General features: G+C 37.5%; 1 protein-coding gene across 1 annotated transcript; it reads left to right on the forward strand.

Moving 5' to 3' along the window:
* Nucleotides 1–606: 606 nt before the first annotated feature.
* Nucleotides 607–13147, forward strand: LOC307170002 (uncharacterized protein). The gene is made up of 6 exons (XM_079890932.1): nucleotides 607–962; nucleotides 5876–6199; nucleotides 7554–7832; nucleotides 10426–10557; nucleotides 10897–11238; nucleotides 12632–13147. Exons 1-6 carry the CDS (start codon nucleotides 854–856, stop codon nucleotides 12712–12714), a joined length of 1269 nt encoding a protein of 422 aa, XP_079747058.1. The 5' UTR covers nucleotides 607–853; the 3' UTR covers nucleotides 12715–13147.
* Nucleotides 13148–15024: the final 1877 nt, after the last annotated feature.

Consider the following 15024-nt stretch of genomic DNA (forward strand, 5'->3'; position numbering starts at 1 on the left):
TTGTGTTCTCCCGACATTGTGCTCCCTCGCAAAAACACACACACAGAAGTTTGATAATGCGTTGAAATGCAAATCAAATTGAATTGTCCTTTGACGATTCGGGTAAAAATATGAAAAATAATACTTCTCTCTTGAGATAAGTTTTTCCACTAAACAAAAGTTTTGTGTAAAATATAATGATGATAATAATAATAATTACTATTTATGTTATTAAATACTTAGATTTATAGTGGAAATAGTGTTATTAAAATAGTAGGCTAATATTTCTTATTTTGTTTATTATTTTATAAAGTAGCCTAATAATAATAATCAGCTCAGCTAGTCGAGAGATTTAGATGATGACAGGAAAATTTTGTATTTTCAAGTGCTCAACCAAAACGGGTGGATTTTGTTTGTATTGTGATTAGTGTGATATTGGACTATGACTGACTTAATGTTAAGCAAGAGGTGTTATGTTCCTGCAGTCTGCCATTTTTTAAAAACTATTTATGGTGTGCATAAAGGGACATCCTGCATTGTGTTTATTAGTTTGTGTTTTACTCAGTCACGTGAAAAAGTTTCGATGAAACAGGTAATTCAGGTTTACGAGATTACTCAAAATCCTCCCTCAGAAACTTCCTGATATTCAACTTACCAACTTTTCCTCGAGACGCAGGTTTACTGGTTTACCAGCAACCATTAGGAGTAGTATTACAATTCAAAATATAGTCTCTCTATTGTTGTTAAGTCGGTTAGATATAATAATATTAGTTCCGTTGTTAATTAGATAAAATTAGCCTATGTTAATCGTCGCTGTCAGCGCGTTTAAGAAACGCAGCGCTACCTGAAAGATGAACTAGAGAACGCACCTCCGATGACCAAATACACTACAACTTTAGGCTATTTAAAAATTTCAGATTTCATTTTAATCTACATCAGCGTAATGATCTGGCTTTTATTGATCTACTTTTTACTCTTGAAAGGTAAGTACAGATTTTAAAAACCTCAGAGAATTGGTTTTAGAAACCTCTTTCGCTTTCATTCTCTAAGCCTATCGTTTTTTTGCTAGGGTTCAAGCGTAGGCTATTTGCTATTAAACGAAATAATTTTAAATGCTTTGATTATACATATATAGGCTGTATATATAACAAAATGTTACTACAGTATTTAATATAAAACATGTCTAAGTGGTTTACCAAATGCAACGTCTCATTAAAATGCTGATGTTGGCATCCATTTGCCTATAGCCTATTGTTTGGCAACACTCTTTAATTAGTGGTGCGGCTAAGCAAATCATTGTTCTCTGGCATGCTTCTTCTTCATCTTCTTCTGGACAAGATAGTGTCTAGGTGTCAAATCGAGCGGCTTGAGGAGAGGTGTGCTATGACTTTTTTTTAAATCTATCGGGCGTACGATGTTCGCTTATCGCTCATAAAAAAGTCCCATAGACTTAACATTGCCACGAATTTTGACAGCTCCAAACGCGAATTTTGTAGAAACGTGGTTTACCACATTTAAAGAGGCCGAAAAGCTCTGTAAGAACATAAATTCCCCTGGGAGGCAAGAGCTGCCTAGAATTGCCCCATACTACAGTGAAGAGACTGCCGATGAAACAGGTGCGCCACGTGTTTTTTTTTTCTACTATGGTAACTTGCATATTCATTTTTTATTGCACAAACTTTAAGGCTAACTAGATCACAATGTCATAGAGACATGAGGGTGGGCTTATTTTACTCAGGCAACCAAACAGTCTATCTGGATGACAGTGAAGCTATCAAGCAACGCCCTAGCAACCATTTAGAGCACCCTAGCAACAAACTCCATAGATGTCAATTCAAAGAGATAAAAAGGGATACAGAAATGTCTAAAGCTATGTTCACACTGTCAGTCCAAATCCGATTTGTATCCGTGTGTATCCGTCTGGAATCTGATCTAATGACTGTTCACAATTGTGTATCGCTAGCCTGGGAAAACCCAGACAAACTTCCAGCAAATTTAGATTTGCTCTGCAAGTAGTCTGCCAAAGAGCTCATTCAAGCTGATTTCTAATCTGTCCAAATCGCGGCACCAATCAGAAACGTTGAGGCAGGCTTTACACGATGACGATCGCTCTGATTGGTTTTAGGTCTAGCCTATCCAATTGCGCCCAGAGGCGTTTGAGCGATGTCTGTTGGTGAAGCGCACCAACTTTTAAATGCATTATTATATTCAAATTGCAAACACATGAGAACAGTTTCCATGAAAGACCCACTGGCAGATTAACGTGCGACTACATTTCTCTCCGAAACGGTAGGAAATTAAATTCGATTTAATAGAGTACATACTTTTATGGCGTAGTGTAACTTAGACGAATTGGGATGCAGCATGGCTTTACACAATGACGATCGCTCTGATTGGTTTTAGGTCTATCCAATTGCGCCCAGAGGCATTTGACCGACATTCGTTGGTGACGCCCCTTTGGAAATGAGTTATTAATGAAGCTTTAACTGACCATAACTCAGTTACTACTGAAAATGGTCTGGTTTTAACCAGGATAGTGTATCGTAGACAGAAACGTAGAAGGCTGTTCCTCCCGTACTTTGTTAATAAAACATCATTTGTCATTTTCTGCATATCGGGCACTTTACAACAACACAGCTTTCCTAATACAGCGCAGGGCTCGACATAACACTTGTCCGGGGCAAGTGGATTTTTTAAAGGGGCAAGTGAAAACATTTTTACCTTGCCTGGACAAGTAGCCAGATTAAAACTTCAATAACAACAAAATAACCAGGGAATCACTAAAACAAGAGAATTCTCATTTTATTACATTTAGTGTAAGTGGCAATTGATATGTGTTAGTACATAAACTAGCCTATGTACTGACGGTAACAAGGTTTTCTGTTGAGGCTAAATGTGTTTATTGAATAACGTCATTTCACCCAAATGCAATCTACATCGTTTCAATGTTAGGTAAGCAAACATCGGCATCGGAGATCAACGTTGTTTCATTGCCACGAGAAACATAATTTCTACACTGATTCTGTCAGTTTGCTGCCTGGGTCACACAGTCTCCCGAGGAGGAATCGAAACAAATGAGAGCAGCACAAACAAACTCAGTTAACATACTACGGCAAAAATCCAAAATGTGTAGTTTTTATGTTTATAACATATGACACTACCAAGAGTGAATACCATCACGATTAAAAATGTGACACTGATTTTATAAAACAGTTCAATAAACAAGTAGTTAATGTTAATTTCACACATACAGCGGGGGAAATAAGTCACCATTTTTCTCAGTAAATATATTTCCAAATGTGCTATTGACATGAAATATTCACCAGATGTTGATAACAACCCAAGGAATCAGTACATACAAAGAAACCAAAACAAATAAGCTCAGAAATTAAGTTATGTGTAATAATGTGAAATGACACAGGGAAAAAGTATTGAACACATGAAGAAAGGGAGGTGCGAAAAGGCATGGAAAGCCAAGACAACAGCTTAAAACTATTAGTAATAGGGTATATGTCGAACGCCGCATTACGAAACCGGAAAACAGAACGCATCGCTTCCGGTTCAGGTCTTTTGTATGTGCTTCATGCATTTTTTTACGGTTTTACTCAAGATAACTTAAAAGGAGCGAGCAAAGATGATCATAACCAATGTCCCTCGCATGTGAAGATCGATATTTAAAAGTAAAAAAAAAAAACAAAAAAAAAAATCTTCACACTAACGTTTAGATATTTAAATAGAATAAAAAGCCAATAACAAAGTGAGATAGATAGGTTAGCTGATTACCTTAAAATTCCATAGATCTCGGCATCAGTTCATACGGCTGTTAACACTTTCTATGACAAGCGGATGCGATGAGACCAGGTTTCCGGTTTCGTCATGCGACGTTCGACATATACCCTATTGCCAAGGTGTCACACAAGACACATCTCATGATGGGTAAAAGCAAAGAGCTGTCTCAAGACCTTCGCAACCTAATTGTTGCAACACATAATGATGGCATTGGTTATAGGCGCCATTCTAAGCTTCTGAATGGTCCAGTGAGCAATGTTGGGGCCATAATACGGAAGTGGAAAGACAATCATTTCACCATAAATTTGCCTCGACCAGGTGCTCCTCGCAAGATTTCTGACAGAGGAGTGAAAAGAATAATCAGAAGAGTTGTCCAAGAGCCAAGGGCCACTTGTGGAGAGCTTCAAATAGACCTGCAGATAGCAGGTACTGTGTTCTCAAAGAAAACAGTAAGTAATGCACTCCACCGCCATGGCCTGTATGCACGCTCACCACGCAAGACTCCATTACTGAAAACAAGTAATAAAAACTCGGTGAGTGTTTTAGCGCAATTTTCTCACCTCATGGGATCACAACACTAAGAGATAGTAAATCTTTTCCTGGATTGTTTTTTGTGCGTTCCCGAGATTAGACCTTCCTTAACATAATGCCGAAAACCCGAAGTCTCTAGGTGGTCTGGTTGAGGAGTAGATAGAAGTGCAAGATTGGTGCGCACAGACGCACAGAACAGAAGTTAACAATTACAGAGTGAATTACATTAAGTCAGAACAGAGTTAACAATCGCAATTTGTCCGGTGGAAAATTGCGCTAAAAAAGCATGTTGAAGCTTGTTTAAAGTTTGCTGCACAACATTTGGAAAAGCCAGGGAAATACTGAGAGAATTTAGTGTGGTCACATGAGTGCAAAATTGAACTGTTTGGATGCCATAATACACACCATATTTGGAGGAGAAATGGCAGTGCACATTACCCTAAAAACGCCATACACCTTGGTGTTGGCTCTTGGACAACTCTTCTGATTATTCTTTTCACTCCTCTGTCAGAAATCTTGCGAGGAGCACCTGGTCGAGGCATATTTATGGTGAAATGATTGTCTTTCCACTTCCGTATTATGGCCCCAAAAGTGCTCACTGGACCATTCAGAAGCTTAGAATGACGCCTATAACCAATGCCATCATTATGTGTTGCAACAATTAGGTTGCGAAGGTCTTGAGACAGCTCTTTGCTTTTACCCATCATGAGATGTGTCTTGTGTGACACCTTGGCAATGAGACCTTTTTGATTCCTTTTTGATTCTGATTCCTTGGGTTGTTATCAACATCTGGTGAAAATTTCATGTCAATAGCACCTTTGGAAATATATTTACTGAGAAAAATGGTGACGTGTTCAATACTTATTTCCCCCGCTGTATTAGACACAATATTGTCTGTTTTGCTCTATATTAGAAGTTAAAATAGTTCCAAACAAAGATCACAGCATTTTGAACTAATCAGTCAAGTGAAGTAATTCAATGAACCATTCATAAACAATTACCTAATTCAGAGGCTGCACCCTTCGAAGGGCACATTTGAAGGCCTAACCTTAACCCTAACCCAATTAAAATTAATCTCAGTTTATTGCCTAAAACGTAATTATAGCAATATGTCTACACAAAAGAGAGTCCTGCCTAGGTTCTGCCCCGGTACAGTTTGGGTCAAGCCATTGGTTTGTCTGGTTTGAGGAGAAAGAGATTTAATGGTGTTGCAATAAACTTGTTTAGAATCGGTAGAAAGGGGCGTTTCATTCCTGCCCATGTAGAGATTGCTGTTTATCCAGTTTGGTTTTATATCCATTGATGAATTAGAACAAAGTGTGATGAAAACGAAAATAAAAATATAACAAAAAAACCCCACAAGAGATTCGTTTTTAATGTTCATGAGAAGGGATGTATATTTTTTAGTAGTGTGGGATACAGTTGGACTCACTCAGAGAGATTTCATGTAGGCTACCGTCCGACTAGACAGAACATCAATGTTGATACTTGCCAACCCTTTAAATTTTATGAAGTTTCATGAAGATGTTTTGACAGAAATTATCTCCATTTGAGAAACTGTTTGTTTGTTCCTCAGGTGTGTTTGGTGCTGAAGACGCAGTGTCGGTGATGGAGGGAGATTCTGTCACTCTAAACACTAATACTGAAATACAGAAAGATGATCTGATACTGTGGGCGTTTGGACCTGACAACACTCGTATAGCTCAGATCAACAAAATGATCAATATGGTCTCATTATACAGTAATGCTCTTGATGGGAGATTCAGAGACAGACTGCATCTGGATGATCAGACTGGAGATCTTACAATCAGAAACATCAAAACTGAACACTCTGGACTTTATGAGCTACAGATCGCTGGCGAAAAGGAGGTCATCAAAAAATTCAGTATTATTGTTTCTGGTGAGTAGTTCAAATATATGCATTCGGTTTGATTTCATTGCTTTGCAGTCGATAGGAGAAGTGACATTAAGTTAAATCTAACTAACTTTATAGTACATACAGTATATAATATAATAAATGTAACTTTAGTTCCAAAATTAAATGTAGCATAATTAAGGTGCAACAAGATTTATTATTGGTATAACAAATTAAAGTCTAAAAGTTTTTAAAAGGCCACGCGCATCAATTGTCGGGGTCCAAGCACAAATGGCTTGTGTTGACAATACAGTTATTTAATGGCCTTGTCTCTTTTCAAATATTAGTCTTTGAGATTCTCAGTATGGAAGTATTATTCTATATACTATATTACAATAGAGAATATTGTCTCTTCATTTTAATTGACAGCAATGCATTCAGTCATGTCTAGCAAATTGACACAGTATGAATACAATATGTAAAAATAAAAGTAATTTGAAGATCACAGATTTCTTTGCAAACTGATTAGACTTTAATTAAATTAGACATTAAACTGTATGAAACTGTAAGTCTTTTGAGCCATTTTACACAGATTTTGTGATGTATATGGATATAAAAAAATAATAATAATAAATTCATGAAACTCTGCATGTTTACTCACAATGTCCTGTTATGAATTTGACTATGTGCATCAAGTTTCATTAAATTTGGACATTGCGTTCAGCAGAAATAGATCGATTTGTGTAAATGGGCATTACCAGACCCATAATGAATTTATATCATTGCATTGCTTTGGCAAATCAAAATTCTTTTGATAACTATTTGTTCCCTGACTCTTTCTACTTAAAACTATGGAAGCCCATTTCTGCCACATAAGAAAAAAAAAATGTTTTGATAAATCATAATTATGCCATTAAAAAAAGTCATAATTAACTAAATGTACTGAACTTCAAAAGGTAGGAATCAGGTTAGGAATCAATTTAGCAAGCACAATTATTGTAATTTTTTGTTGGACAATATCCCTGGCTTCATTGTTTCACTGTGATGATATGTAACATCAACTATTTACAACTCATTCAATTCCTACATTATTCTTCTCATTGAATATTTTTTGTCTCACTCAGAAATATGCCACATGATGGAAGTAAAATGTGTTTGCTTATTGACTTTAAGAAGTTTGTTATTAAAATCTACCAATCAAGAGCCAATTATATAAAATTTCACATTGACACTTACCCAGATTTTCCTCTTTTGTAGTAGAAATTGCACCTTTATAGATTGCATGTTAAACTTCTTCAAACTACTTCATCAAGGTGGCTCTATTTATATAAATATTTATATAAAGGATGATTCACCTGTAATTGTAATCATTCTTTGTTTATTCTCTCATGTTTTCCAGCTCGTCTGCCTGTTCCTGTCATCAGCAGAGACTGTTCTTCATCATCATCATGTTCATTGGTGTGTTCATCAGTGCTGAATGTGAGTCATGTGACTCTCTCCTGGTACAGAGGAATCAGTGTATTGTCCAGCATCAGTGCGTCTGATCTCAGCATCAGTCTCTCTCTACCTCTGGAGGTGGAATATCAGGATAAAAACACCTACAGCTGTGTGCTGAACAATCCCATCAGCAACCAGACCACACATCTGGACATCAACACACTCTGTCACACATGTGAAGGTGCGGCAGCGATGATTTGTTCTGCTCTGCATTATTGATACTGTAAAGCCCACCCATTAGCCCAATGAAGGAATCCAACGATGTGGGCGAAGGTGTAATGTGTGTGTGTCTTTTCAGTGCTCCATTGAAGTTAGCCAGTTCTGAAATAGTCAGAGGATACAGTGCGAACTATTTTACCCTAAGCGGCCGCTCACTGCTGACAAAAGGTGTCATTTTTTTAATAGTCGCAAGATGCACCGTGCTAAGTCAGTGATAGTCAGAAATCGGAAGGTCTCCTTAATAATGTGCCCCATGCTCCATTCATTAGTGCCTTCGGTTTGATCTATCCTGGACAGAGATTTGAGGAAACACCAGACTACACATTAATCTACTAAAATAATGATTTCAGAATAATGCAGAATAAATCAAATATAACATTTTATTTGTCAGGTAAAATTGCATCATGCCAATTACACAAGTAAATGATTAAAAGCCAATTCAGAAATAATAAATACATGATGACATCGAGTACTCAAAGATGACTCTAAGAGTAAGCAATGCATTCCTGACAGAGACACACAGTGGTGTGTGAGTGTGATCCAAGTGTAAGACTTGAGAAAACACTGACACACACTGTATGGGGGATGTTCCTGGTTACAGATTCCCAAAGTCTGCTCTGCCACTTCCTCTTAAATACCCAGACCAGAACAAAGGGTTATACCAATATTTTTTAGAGTTGTTTTGGGTCAATTCATGTACCCCAGGGGGTAGCACCTGGCCTGGCTCCGCACTCCTGCGTACTTCCGCTCAATTTTATTTCCCTTCAGTACTACGTCTGGGATTGTGGTGTATTCTTTGGTTTTCATTTTTTTGGCGGTCCAATCAGCGAACAGAGGGAGTGGCTGAGAACGATGACGTTGATGTCGTGCATTAGTTTGAGTTGTAGTTCCGTAATGGCAGCGGAGAAAGATGTGAGCGAAGCCATTCGGTCCGTTGTGGCAACACTGCCGAATATCCAGAAGTTAAAGCCGGAGCAAGAACAATCTTTGCTGAGTTTTGTTGGTGGCCATGATGTTGTGGCCCTCCTCCCCATGGGGTTCGTCACAACGATACGTTAGCGATTGGTTATGGCAGATCCAGAGTGACTCTGGGCAGATCCAATAGTTTTAAACTTCAACAGAGTATCCGCCTACAAGGAAGTTAACGCTTGTCAATGGAGAGAGGCCAGACTCTCTGTACAAATGAAATGTACGAGAGTCTGGTAGAACCAGGCTAGGTAACACCTGGGTTTGAGGAGAATTATCAGATATCTTTGTAAGGCCCGATATATATTGGTCCAATCTGCCGGTCCGCCAATACACGGGGAAGGTTATCACGTGCTCTGTCCTCACTCATGCAAAGTATTGGTTGGTTAAATTTACAATACATTTAGTTATGTATTTACTCGTTAATTCATCTGACTCCATAAATGAAAGGTTTTAATAATATCTGTGCCTCACTAAAAGTGAGCGAATGTTTGACTATTCCTTTTAACCATTAAATGAACAATGTCAAAATCAGTTAGAATAATCACATGTAACAATTTAAAATTTCAGATATCAGAGATCAATTCCACAATCAATTCAAATATCTAGAACATGGTTATACATTAGTTACACCAAATAATCTTACCCCAGCTTGTACCTGAGATAGAGAGAGAGAGAGAGAGAGAGAGGGAGAGACAGCCCACCTATTCCATTCGTGTCCAGCCAAGAACCCCAGATAGAGCACGCACACCTTCCTTTATACTGTTTGCCCAGGTGATATGGGGGATGGGGAAAACCACCCTCAAATGGCTTAACCAGTTTTCTCTAAACTTCAATAAACCTTATTACCTTTTATTTTATCTATCTGGAAATGAGATATCTGTACCACTCACTTTGAGACATTTCAAATGACACCAAAAACATAACAGTCAATGATAAACATTCACATTAAACCATATTCTTGTGTGAGTTCTTAGTAGTTTGCGGAAGTGAGGTCGTATGGGGGAGGTCAAATGGTAATTAGCCCTTTGTCTCAGACCAGGGCCTCAACCAGTATTTTCAGTCTTACATCTTGAAGAGACGCAACCCAAAGAGGAGAACAGGATTCTCCTAAGTTTTCATTCTTTCTCATAATACCAATGACTGCAATTAAATTAAGACCATTTTACCAATCGCACTGAGACATTTAAAATGATACCAAACATGAAAAGGAAAAACAATAGATTCACAAGATACATCATATGTGATATATAGACAATCTTAGTGAACTTTAAGTGACTTGACTCACGGGGAGAGGAAGGGAGGAGGGAGAGGGGGATGCAGAGATAAGGAAGGAGATAAGTTTGGGCAAGACAATGTCCTGTGCTCTTTCTTTGCGATCTTCTGTCCAGGGTGCGTTTTATTGCTTTATTGCAGGATGAGTTTTATATCAGCTTTTGTCTTAGCAGGAAAAACAGTTCTTACAATACCTCTCAACTTTATTTCCAGTTCTCAAGTGTCCCATAATTACAATGTCAACATTTTTGTAATCTCACCAGTTTTATACTCACAAGGTTTGCGTTAACTCTCTCTAATGCATTATATTACAGTGGACGGGTCGACAGAAGGAGGTTTATCATCCAGTCATATAGTGCTGATCTGTGGTTTTGTTGGAGTAATTGTTTTAGCTGTTGTTGGAATATTCATCATCCGCAGGAAATATAGAAATACAGATCACATGGGTAAGTTTGCTCTAGAGTTAAAAAATAGAAAATATGAGCTTTATATATATATATGTATACACATTACTCAGCTCAGTGTCTTGCCCACGAGTTTGGCCTGATTAAGCAAAAGGTAAAATAAATGTTTTATATAATATATATATATATATATATATATATATATATATATATATATATATAGCAACACATATAAACATTTTTACTTACATTTTGTTTAATCAGACCAAACTCGTGGGCAAGACACTGAGCTGAGTAATGGTAAGATACTGTATCTGAGTCTATTCTGTTATTAAACACCACTACAATGTTTAATCTCTACCTCCACTCCCGTTTGTTCAGCAGACAAGGTTGTTGCTGAGAAAGTTGTACTGAAGACCGTGTCAGTGACGGTGGGAGAGTCCGTCACTCTAAACACTGGCCTCACTGAAATACAAGGCTGTGATGTGTTACAGTGGAGGTTTGGAGAATCAGGCACAGATCAAACTAATCCTTTTAAAGTCATCACCAGACTGAATGAACTGAACAATAGCGGTTGTCACGATCATGATGACCGAGTTCACCTGGATCGCAAAACTGGATATCTCACCATCAATGACATCAGACCTACAGATTTTGGAGTTTATAAACTAAATATCATCAGGAATGGGAGAAGTATGATCTCCAAGATATTTCTTGTCCAAGGTGAGTAGCTCAAACCTGTCAGTGTAATAGTTTTTAAAGTCCCTATAAAATCAAAATTAAAGTTTTTTGGGCTTTCAGTATGAATATGTTAGCCTTACTGTTATCTATAAGCTAGTGTGCTCCAATGACAAAATTCACATTTAGATTATATAAGCATTTAAAACTAAGTCTGCCAATATGGATCTCTGATTTTGATGACATCACTCTGCACTTCATCTTCTCATCAGATTTTCCATCCAATTAAATGATCTCTAGAATCTGAAGCTCCGCCCCCTACATTATAAATAGATGCTGAAATTGGTCACTTGTTAAAACAGTTATTATTTTCTACATGGTGAATGGCACACAGGACACTATATAGGGCAGGGTTTCTCAAACTCGGTCCTGGAGGGCCACTGTCCTGCACAGTTTAGCTCCAACCCTGATCAAACACTCCAGGGCCGAGTTTGAGAAACCCTGATATAGGTGATAGGCAACGATTCAGACAGTGTAATATGCTTTCCATTGGGGCGAAGGAAGTCTGATTTCACATTAGTCCAGAGACAAAACAGCAGCAGATCATATGATTTAGTCGACGTAGACCACAAAAAGAATTGGACCCATTTGAATTCTGCACAGAATGCTGTATTTTAAAATAAAATGGAGGAGAAACAGTTAGACAGACTCCGCATTAGAAACAGCACCGACGAATAGAAGAGATAACACCAAATAAACACCAACATAAATTACACTCTTTTCAATACATCCTCAGCATGATTATGATCACTGTTTTGCTTTAATAAGAGTTTCATATTAAATCTAAAAGGGGAATCTATTAGACTGTTATAAGCTGTCAAATGCGGCTTTACCAAGCTCAACAGCTCTGGCCGACTCGTGATATAAACGACAAGCTATTGGCTATTTAAAAAAGGGGAGGAGCTGTTCGATATGTCCCGCCCTGTCTTACTGTTTCAGTGGGAATTACATCAACACAATGAATAATGCTGTTTCAAGGCACTTAAGTGGGAATCAAAGTGCATATAGGCACTATGTGAACAAGTTTCAAAAAGTAAAACATTTTTACTGGATTTATTGGCTAAATTTGGCATACAGCTTCCATATTGCTTTAAAAATATTATTTAACAATAGTGCTGGAGACGACAATGCAATGCTTTTTTTAATTTTTTCATTAATCCTTTCAATATCCAATGGCAGAATCAATTTCCAAATATTAGCTAAGCATTTAAAAGCGCCTGATGTAAATGATTGTTATTTGTTCTAATCTCTTTTTGTTCTGTATTTCTCCCTTCTTGTATATTTTTAGGGTATGTATTTGGGTAACGGTCACATCCACATTAGATGGAGATGAAACCAACACTTTCATTTCACTGACCTTTTCTATCCTATCTTACAGATTCCTTAGAAAGAGAGGATGTGCCAGAGGAGACATACTCACTGTTGAAGGATGGACAGATCTCTGAAAGCTCTTGTCTATAGCAACATTATCCCCGAATGCTTTGGAAAATGTGTTTGAAATGATTCTGCAAGCCTGTGAAAAGTATAATGACAAAGGGTTTCTTTAAACTTCAAACTAACATTTCTTGTATGTGGTTATTTTAAAGTTGATGGAACATGTTTCCATTAACCGTAATCTTGTCTGTTATGCAGATATTAATGTCATGTATTTTTCATGTCTGTTATTATAAGTGTCAGTTTCGCTGTTTTGATCAGTGTTATGAACAGAACAAAACAGGTGTTAGAACGTTTTCTGTCCTCTAGTGGACAATCAATATGTTACATTTATATTATTTGAATGAGAAACTGCAGTTTTGGCCTGAAACTAAGCCTCATTTAAAACAAAACATGTTTTATTTTTAAAAATATTTTTAGGCTATACATTTTTAATATTAATAAAAAACTTGTCTTAAGTAATGATGTCAACTGTCTAATTAATTGTCTTGGTAACAACATATTTTCATACTCATATAATTTGCAGCATAATTACTCATATGATGAAATGTTACAATTAACATTTTTTTTAGGATTTTACTGTAGCCCATTTAATTGTTTTCCGTTAAAATTATTAGCTTGCATTTTTTAAAGTGTCGAAGACATTAGTTTGACTTTGAACTTTGATTTATTGGTGGAGCTTAAACATTTTCTAACACACCCATTCACTGCGTCAAATGTCAAAACGTTTGATAGTTGGTGTTGTGATCTACTTCCGGTGTGGGGAATCGAGTCTAATCCATTTAAATCTCAATGAATGATGAACTTGCTTCCTCATTTTTACGCAACGCGGATTTATTGTTTTCCCAGCAGTGAAATAATCAAAAACAGTCACAAATAATTTTTTCATTAGTGTAAACTCGTATAAATCTATCGATCTGAAGTCGGTTAAATATAATAAACTCGCTTAGAAAAGTAGAATGACGTTAATCGTCGCTGTCAGCTCGTTTAAAAATGGCTCGATGACATCGAACAATCTGACACTCAATGGAAAACTTTCATAACTACAATGGACTTTGTTTACTCATTTTTTACTCACACGTAGGCTACAGTGACACAGGTCACTATCCACTGGCACATGCCAATGAAGACCGGATGTGCCAATATGCATAGTGACATGTGCCATTGGCTTCTGTGCGTCAGATGGCATGTCACTTAATGTTAATACTGCTTCCATAGACAGTAAAAGAAATGGACACAGCGACCCCATTGGATACAACAGAGAAAAGTGAAGTCAATTAGATGCACTCACTTCCTGATGGCTGAGCGTACTGCGCAGACTCACACTGAGCTTGACGACGTAGATGTGACGTGAGCAACCCGTCTGTCTTCTAGTGGCTGTGCCAAGAGAAATCTGAATCATTCCCTTCTGAATCTTGCAGAGACGGAGAGCGTGAGTAGGAGGTGTCCATGAGCTAGGAGCAGGAGCAACTTTTGCTAAGTATTCTGATTAATTATTTTGTCATTTTGCCTCCACGTCCCCCCGATTGCCCGCGAGCTTCTCCTCCTGTCCATACGGTATTTCTCTACTGTGCGACAGAGAGTCGCGGGTTATGACACAATCGTTAGCCTGTTTTTACAAAAACTGCTTCTACGGGGCCATAACGTAAGATACAAGGTAATGGAGCCTTTTATAGATTTTCATGTTTCTTTAGAAATAAATAATGGACAAATGAAGTCTTTAAACGCCTCAGATGTAAAGTTATTCCAAAATGAATGGGAGTCAATGGGATGCTAACAGCAGGTGGGGGTCCGCTAATCAATGGCGGCGCCCGGGGAAGCTTCAAATTTTTACGAAACATTGGCCCCCTGCTATCCACGGCACATGCCAACGAAGACCGGATGTGCCAATATAGTGACGTGCCATTGGCTTCTGTGCATCAGATGCCATGTCACTTAATGTTAATACTGCTACTGGGGTTTCCGCAACTTTCATTTTTATTATAGATACTTTGCGCCAGATTCCCAGGATGTGACGATTTTGTTCTCTCAAAAACATGGGATAGACACAGTACTTTTTTGCGCACGTTTTATGTTATATTTGTTTTATATTGCTTTTTGTTTAATCACATTATTCTCATTATAGACTCTTGTTTATGGTTAATATAGCCTATTTATTTAAGTTGTATGTAGATGTCTGATCTGAGTAGTGTCAGAGTAAATATTGTTTTTACTCTCAGAACCTTGTCTGATGCAAGCACGCAATGGTTCTACTACTGTAGCGAAATTTGGAATGAATTTATTGTACCATGACAACAATTCAAGAAGGCATCTTTAGGAGCAGGAGCATGAAGCATT

This window comes from Squalius cephalus (assembly GCF_949319135.1).
Source record: "Squalius cephalus genome assembly, chromosome: 13".
Lineage (NCBI taxonomy): Eukaryota > Metazoa > Chordata > Actinopteri > Cypriniformes > Leuciscidae > Squalius > Squalius cephalus.